Source organism: Pygoscelis adeliae, unplaced genomic scaffold, assembly GCF_000699105.1.
Source record: "Pygoscelis adeliae isolate BGI_AS28 unplaced genomic scaffold, ASM69910v1 Scaffold982, whole genome shotgun sequence".
In the NCBI taxonomy this organism is placed as follows: Eukaryota; Metazoa; Chordata; class Aves; order Sphenisciformes; family Spheniscidae; genus Pygoscelis; species Pygoscelis adeliae.
This window is the reverse complement of record NW_008824208.1, coordinates 20,100-28,273: the sequence shown is the minus strand read 5'-3', so window position 1 is coordinate 28,273 and position 8,174 is coordinate 20,100. Positions and strand designations below refer to the sequence as shown.

The window sequence follows — 8,174 nt, the reverse complement described above, 5'->3', positions numbered from 1 at the left end:
GCGGGGGGGGCTGGCGCCCGTCCCCCCTGGGCTGCACTGCTGCCTTGAGCACCGTGGGCGGCTGCGCGATGCCGCTCACCGCCTCCACGCGCTGGCCTGGGGGAGGCGCTGAGCCCCTCCTGTGTCCCCCGTGTCACCTGCTGTCCCCCTCCCGGGAAAGACCCTGTGGGTCCCCAGGGTGCAGCAGAGACCCTCATGGGGTCCTGGAGGGGCTCGGGAGGGTCTCTGGGGGTCAGCAGGATCCTTCATGGGGTGCTGGGGGGCTCAGGAGGGTCGCTGGGGGTCAGCTGGGACCTTCACGGGGTCCTGGGGGTGGCTTGGGAGAGTCCCTGCGGGGGCCGCAGGGAACTTCATAGGGTCCTGGGTTGCTCGGGAGGGCCCCTGGAAGACCCTGGGGGGAAGCGGGGCCCTTCAAGGGGTGCTGGGGGGCTCAGGCAAGCCCCAGGGAGACCACTGTAGCCACATCCAGGTGGCCTTTTATCGCTCCACGGTTAGAGACCCCAGAACCTCCCCGAGGAGCCTCAGTCACCCCCACAGTAAAAAAGTGTCCTCCCAAGTCACTCTGTGTCTCAGGTTTTGCCCTGCGTCTCTTGTCCTGTCACTGCCAGTGCTGAGATCCCACCTGGGGGGGACCTCCTACAGCCAACTCTTCTCCAGGCTGAACAGTTCTGGCTCACACCGCCCGCCCAAGAGGCTCCCGGCCATGGAGCATCTCAGGGGCCCTTTACTGGACTCTCCCAGTCACCCCGTCTCTCTTGTACTGGTAGCCCAGGACTTGGACCCCGTGTTCAAAGGGTTGGCTCATCAGTGCTGAGTGGAGAGGAAGGAGCACACACCCTACTGCCACACCCCTCCGAGTACCACCCAGGATGGTGACGGCCTTCTTCGCGTGTTGCTACTTATGGTCACCTTAGTGGGCACCACAGCCCCAAGGGCCTTCAAAGCAAAAAGTGACGGGCACCCAGGCTGATGGGGCCCCAGGGTTAACAACCCCAAGGGTGATGGGCCCTACATATGATGGGCCCAAAGGGTAACCAGCACAGGTCTGATGGCCCAGGGTTAATCACCCCAAGGATGATGGGACCGAGGGCTGATGGGCCCCAAGAGTAAAAAACCCCAAGGGTGATGGGCCCCTGGGGGTAACCACCCCAATGGTGTTGGGCCCAATGGTTGATGGGCTTTAACCACTTCCAGGGTGGTGGGCTCCCAGGGTTATCCACCCCAAGTGTGATGGGAACCCAGGGTTAAGTACCTCGAGGTTGATGGGCCCAAGGAGTGATGGGCACCTGGGTTTAAACACCCCAAAGCTGGAGGGGCTCCAAAGCTGATGGGCCCCTGGGGTTTGACACCCAAAGGGTGACTGTGCCCGAGGTGTGACGGACCCCCGTGGTTAAACACCCCAAAGCTGAGCGGCTCCAAGGGGTCATGGGTCCCAGGGTTAACCACCCTGAGGGCGATGGGCCAAAGGCACGATGGCCCAACATCGTTAAACACCCCAATGGTGACGGGCCCCTGTGGAGATTGGATGCTGGGGTTTACCAACCCGTGGTTGACGGGCCCCCAGGTTTAACTACTCCAAAGTTGATGGGCCTGAGGGGTGATGGGAAACCAGGGTCAACCACCAGTACTGTTTTTTGTCTGGTATAGAGTTAAGTTTCTTCACAGTAGCCTGTATGGGGGCTACGTTTTGGATTTGTGCTGAAAACAGTGTTGACAGCGCAGGGATGTTTTAGTCATTGCTGAGCAGTGCTTACACAGCGCCAAGGCCTTTTCCGCTCCCCACGCTGCCCTGCCAGTGAGTAGGTTGGGGGTCCACAAGAAGTTGGGAGGGGACACAGCTGGGACAGCTGACCCTAAGTGACCAAAGGGACATCCCATACCATATGACTTCATGCTCAGCAATAAAACTGGCCAGGGAGGTGGAGGTTGGCAGGGGCTGCCATTGCTCAGGGATTAGCTGGGCATCCGAGGGTGCCAGGCTGGGAACTGGAAGGTCTTGTGGAAGTGCCAAAATGGAGAGACCTACCCAGAACCAGGAGCTCAGTGTGGGGGGTGGGGTGTGTCTCACCGGGGAGTCTGTAGTGTCACCTACACTGGTGACACTGTGACTGGACAGCAGCTGAGCTTGTCAAATTGGGTCTTTCTGCTGAGGGGAATCATAAAATCCTGGAATAATTCTGGTCAGAGGGGACAGCGAGAGGTTTCCAGCCCAACCCCGTGCCCAGAGCAGGTCCCATCAGGCTGCTCAAGGACATGCCCAACTGAGGTACGAACACCACCAAAGTCTTGCCCCCCTGGCTACAAGATCTGTCCGCTCTTTGGGCAAAAAAGCCCTCCTCTTTAAGGCCCAAATCACCATTTTTAGAGTCCCAACCCTCACGTTTAGGAGAAAAGGCTCATTCTTAGAGCTGAAACCTAAAACTTAATGGCAAAAAAACCTATGCGAAGGCCTAAAAGCAAGAATTTAGAGCCCAAAGCAACATTTTAAAGGTCCAAAGCCTCATTTTTAAGATTAAACGCCAGGTTATTTTTATAAAGCAAGCCTCAATATTAGGGCAAAAAATGTAATTTTTAAATGAACAAAGCCTACTTTTGGGGTCCAAAGAGTAATTTTTAAGGTCCAAACCCACATTTTGAGAGTACAAAAAACCTCATTTAGAAGTTCCAAGGTTCACGCTTTTAAGGTTCCAAGACACATTTTAAGAGCCCAGAGCATCATTTTTAAACCCCAAAGTCTGATTTTACAGGTCCAAAGCCTCATTTGTAGAGTCCAAACCCTTATTTATAGGGTCCAAATGCTCATTCTCGGGCCCAAAACCTCATTTTTGGTTTCAAAAGCGCCATTTTCAGGGACCAAAACCTCATCTCCAGGAACCATAGCTAAACATTAGGACCCAGTCTGCAATTTTGAGGACCCAAAGCCTCATTTTCAGGGTCCAAATAGGCACTTTGAGGGCATAAAGCCTCATTTTCAGGGTCCAAACTCCTCATTTAGGGCTCAAAGCCTCATTTTCTCAATGCCCAAAGCCTCATTCTGATCGTCCAAAGAGCCATTTTTAGGGTGTAAAGCCCCATTTTTAGGGCCCAAATCCTCACGTTTAGGCTCCAAGCCTGTCTCTTAGTACCCATAGCCTTTTTTTAGGACGCACAGTTTCCTTTTTAGGGTGCAAACCCTCATTGTTAGGAAGTTCCAAGGTTTACGCTTTTGAGGTTCAAAGACTCATTTCAAGGGCCCAGAGCGTCATTTTTAAGCCCCAAAGTCTGAGTTTGAAGGTTCAAAGCAGAGTCATGGTTTCTTTTAAAGCTCAGAAGATCCCCACACATGTCAGTCCTTATGCCTTTGCTTTCCAGAGCTGTGTTCAGACGAGCCTTGGTACCACGGAGTAAAGGTGGAGCTGGTATGTCAGGCAGACGTGCCTCTTGAACGACCATCTTCTTTGCTGTCCAGCCTGGGAGGAAGAGGAGGAGCCATGGCCCATCAAGCTGTAGAAGAAGTGGTATGAGGCATATACTGATGTTCTCGATCGTTATGTTGTTTGCTGAGTCGTTCTTCCAAATCAGAGAAGTAACAGCTAAAGCCTGAGTGTTTTACAGGCAGCATTGTCTTGGCAGGAACCTGGTGAATGCCAGCAGACGCAACCACCGCAGGCACTGGAGGAGACCTCCAAGCAGATGGCAGCTTGGGCATTTGCTCGGCAGGTCTTGGCTGAGCTTGGTGACTCGGTCTTGAGCAACCTTTGTGAGAGCGACTGTCCTTGTGACCCGACTGAGAGAGGTTTGTATGTTTTTTTTCTTTTTCATTTGTGAATGTAGCAATGTAACAGGCAGACTAGCCATGAAACACACTTGAGAGTCCTGTTCCTTAGTATTATGTGCTAAAAGGAAACTTTCTTTGTTCCTTTCCAATTGCAGCTAGGCAGGTTGTTGCTTTGTGGACCCATGCCAGTTAGAAAACTAATGTTTCTGCTCATGGGTAGTTTTTTGTTTTGTTTTTCTTTTCCTGAGAAGAGCTGCTTCTGCGTTCCTGTGAATTAAGCAGCTGGCTAGCACGAGCAGGCCACGGAAGAGGAGATCTCTGGCCTAACACCTGTGTTTTGGCAGATCAGCCAAAGAGATAGCAGGGTTTTGTGAGCCTTTCTGCATCTTTATTAAGGATTAACAGAGCAAGGGAGAAATGAGTTGACATTAGAAACTCAGTTACTGGTGTTTAACTGAAGAACCGTTTTTTAGGCTGGGGGCACTCTGGCCCAGCTCCATGAAGGTGGGGAACCTCAGAAAACAGGCAGGAATTAAGACAGCTAACGTCTCCTGAGAGATTTCATCTGGCTCTTCCAAAGGGAGTGTCTTTTAAGGAGGGTGGTCATCCTTTCATGTCTGTAGCCAAATGGAAATGACTCCCAAGGTGCTGCCCTTCCTCCTTGAGACACGAACGTTTTCTTGCTTTCTTCTTGTGAAGCTCTTGAGACCGACTCCCTTCCATGGCTGATGGCAGAAGTGGAGAAAACATTGGCAGAGAAGGCTCTGGGGAGGACAGAGCTTGGCGGCAAGTCTCCAAACCTTGAAATGTAAGCTCTTCTGCGTCATATTCTTGGTTTGTATTGCGGGTTTTTTTGCCACCGAGTCACAACAAATCTAACATTGCAGGGTAGAATTTCATTCTACCTTAAAAGAATGGTCGTTTGGAAACAGCATGCCATCTCACAGATGCACAGTACACTGCCTGGGCACTTGTGACCCTACCCATAGAGTCCATTCCCCACTAGTGGCCTACACCCACGTAGCCGCACAACGTCGCTTCCCTCTGCTCCCTGTCCTTGGGTCTAAGCCAAATTTTTGTCAGGCTGACAGAGGACAGTAGCTTTCCTCCTCGCAAGGCATCTCGAGCACAGAGCAGCCCAGAGTCTGTGTAGGAGGCTTCAGGCCCCAAAGGTGAGGCTTTTGGGCCCAACATGAGGCTTTCAAATGCTGCTCCGGACCCTTATGGGAAGCTCTGGGCCCTAGAAGTTAGGGTTTGGGCCTTAAAATGTGGTTTTGGGCTCTGAAAGGAGGCTTGGGCCTCTAAAAGGAGGGTTTGGAGCCTAAAAAGCAGGGTTTGGACCCCCAAAATGGGGCCTTGGACCCTAAATTGACCCTTTGGGACCTTAAAACCCCCATCATGGCGGCCACGCTGGAGCCCACAGCACCAGTGGGCGCAGACAAGGTGCTGCGGCACGCTGGGAGATGTCGTCCCAGGGGCGAAGGAAGGCAGCACATCCACACTGGCCTCGTCTCTCCTCCCTGTCAGGCACTGGCGGGACCATCCCCTCTGCTGTGCCCAAATGGCCTCCGAGGCCCGGAAAGGCCTGAGGGAAGGGCCAGACCTGCCTCAGTTTAGTAAAACTAAACCAGTAAACTAAAACTGAGGCTTTGGACCCTACAAATGAGGCTTGGTACCCTAAAATGAGGGTTAAGACCCTACAAATGAAGCTTTGGACCCTACAAATGCGGGTTAAAATGCTACAGATGAGCCTTTGGATTCTAAAAATGAAGATTTGGATCTAAAACTCATTCTCTGAGCCCTAAAAGGGAGGCTTTCCGCCCTGAAAAAGATGTTTGGATGCTAAAAATGAGGCTTTGAGACTCCGAATGTTTTGACCTATAATGAAGGTTAGGTTTGGACCCTAAAAATGAGGCTTTGAAAGCTATAAATGAGGTTCAGGCCCTCAAAATTCAGGTTTGGAAAACAAAAATGAGGCTTTGGACATTAAAAAGTCGATGCCCCGAAGCCTGTCAGTGTTTAAGAGGCATTTGGACAATGCCCTTATTAACACGCTTTAACTTGGTCAGCCCTGAATTGGTCAGGCAGCTTGACTAGATGATCGTTGTAGGTCCCTTACGACTGAAATAGCCTGTTCTGTTCTGTTCCTATTGTGTTCTAATTCGTATTCTGTTCTATTCGTATTCTGTTCTATTTTATGCCAAAAAACCTGAGGCTTTGGGCCCTAAAAATTAGAGACTGGATCCTAAGAATTAGGCTATAGGAAAATGAGGCTTTGGGAGCTAAACTGTGGGTTTGGGCGTGAAAGTGAGGCTTTGGACCCTAAAAATGAGGCTTTGAACCTTTGAAGTGGGGTTTGGAACTTCTAAATGCGTGTCTGTATCCTGAAAATGAGGTTTTGGACCTTAAAAATGACTCTCTGGACCCCCCCAGAGGAGGCTTTGGGCCCTAAAAATGAGGCTTGCACCTTGAAAATAAGTCTTTGGGCTTTAAAAACGTGGGGTTGGATCTTAAAAATGAGTCTTTGGACACTAAAATGCGGCTTTGGACCCTGACAATGATGATGATGTAGGCTCTAAATTGAGGGCTTGGGGCCCTTCCCCAAAAAGAGGGCTTAGACCCTACAAATCAGTATTTGGCCCCTCAAAATGAGGGTTTGGGCCTTAAAGATGGCGCTTTGGACCACATCAATGAGACTTTGGTAACCTCCTATGAGAGTCTGGATCTAAAAGCCAGGACTTGGGCTTTGAAAGTAAGAGTTTGGATTGTATAAATGAGGCTTTGCACAGTCAGTTGTGGCTTTGTAGCCTCAAAATGAGGCTTTGGACCGGGAAATTACGTTTTGTGTCCTGTAGTAGGGATTTGAACCCTATATGTAGGGTGTATATATATACACCCTAGAGACACACCCCACCCCCCACACTGAGCTCCTGGTTCTGGGTAGGTCTCTCCATTGTGGCACTTCCACAAGATCTTCCAATTCCCAGCCTGGCACCCTCGGATCTCTTGCAAACCGGTGCAGAAAGATCTGCCCCTGCAAAGTGAAATTCAGCTTTGCAGACCCCCCTCGCTCGCTCGCGCCAGCGTCCTCAGGAACAACCTTTGCTCAAGGTCAGGGACTGCATTTGTAGGGCGGCATCAGGGTGGCCCCTTCCCCCCGATGCTGGAGGGGGTCCTAAGCAGAAGCTTCCCGTAAGGACGGTTTGGTTCCTGGGTTGACTAGGATGGATTTGGGCAAGGAGGAAAATGCCGGGAAACAGCAGGGGCCACGAGTGCCACCGTGCTGGGACTGGAGATGGACCTTCTGTCAGCGTGGGTGGCCCACGGGATGGCCAAAGAGGGCGCCTACCTGGAGGATTTCATAAGTAGAGATAGAAATCGGACATAAATTGGGTCATCTGGGAGATAAATAGGACAGTAAAGAGCCCTGGCTCTACCCCAAGGGGAAATAGAAAGTCCAGGCCAGCGGAGCTGGGCTCAGCCTTGCTCTCTTGCCTTCCCCGGTCCCTTATGGCCCTGGGTGTAAGCTTAGGTGGCCTCCGCTGCCCCGTGCCCTCCATGCCTCCCCAGCTGCACTTGCATTCTCTCCTTTCCCCTCCAGGGATATTCAGTTCTTCACAACATTGCTCCAAGTGCCTGGTTGCCCTCTCTTGCCCCCAAAACCACGTTCCTTTCCAGAGTGGCCATGGAAAAGGTGCTTTGCAACTTCTCTGTGTTTTTATTCATCTCTTTTTCCCCGATCCCTCCAGGTGGGGCCTCTCCAGCCGAGGGAGCGCTGAGCTCGTCCAGCGCGAGGCATCGCCTCGGGCCGCTTGCACCAAAACAGAGGTGTTTGTCGAGGGGCGCCTCAAGCGTGCAGGCCTCAGCGCTCCGCACCCAGAATACAGACTTCCCTCATAGGCGGGCTCCTCACGCAGGCTGGCCTCAGAGCTCGTTGCCGATAATACGGCTATTACAGGTGTTACGAAGGTCGCCGCTTCCCGAGCGTGGGAGGGCTTGGCTTTTGCCGTCTGCGTCGTGGCAATTTCAGCGAGGATTTTGTCCACTAGTCCTTCTCCTCCTGCTCCTCCTCCTCCGTAGCTCTGAAGTTCTGCTGCCTGCGCTCGGCTCTGCCTTGGTGCTCGGCCGTTGGGCGCGGGTTTGCCCTTGGGTTGGCCGGTCGCAGGCTGCTTTTTTCCAGAGGAACCGCCTGGGATGACCCGCCGCTGCCTGGAAGGACACAACGGGAGAGGTCTAACCTGAGGAGGTCGATGGGTTTGTCGCCACGTCCCGCCCTCGCGAGCCACGCGCCTCTTTGTGCAGCCACCAGCGGCTCGGCTGAGGAAACCCCCTGAGCCGGGACCCTCGGCTGCCGCACGGCTGTCCCCGTGCACAGCTCAGGAGGCCACGCCGGGGGTCTCCTGAAGGGCCCGCGAGG

At 52.7% G+C, this 8,174-nt stretch overlaps 1 protein-coding gene across 1 annotated transcript; it reads left to right on the top strand.

Moving 5' to 3' along the window:
- The first annotated feature begins 3,365 nt into the window (after nt 1-3,365).
- LOC103925985 (radial spoke head protein 3 homolog) lies at nt 3,366-7,657 on the top strand. Its single transcript, XM_009334795.1, has 4 exons — nt 3,366-3,497; nt 3,613-3,775; nt 4,457-4,565; nt 7,507-7,657. Exons 1-4 carry the CDS (start codon nt 3,471-3,473, stop codon nt 7,655-7,657), a joined length of 450 nt encoding a protein of 149 aa, XP_009333070.1. The 5' UTR covers nt 3,366-3,470.
- The last annotated feature ends 517 nt before the right edge of the window (nt 7,658-8,174 follow it).

Coding starts and splice junctions, on each gene's coding strand:
- LOC103925985 (XM_009334795.1), top strand. CDS start 3,471: ATGGCCCATCAAGCTGTAGAAGAAGTG. Junction 3,776..4,456: donor TTGTGACCCGACTGAGAGAG/GTTTGTATGTTT, acceptor CTTCTTGTGAAG/CTCTTGAGACCGACTCCCTT. Junction 4,566..7,506: donor AAGTCTCCAAACCTTGAAAT/GTAAGCTCTTCT, acceptor CGATCCCTCCAG/GTGGGGCCTCTCCAGCCGAG.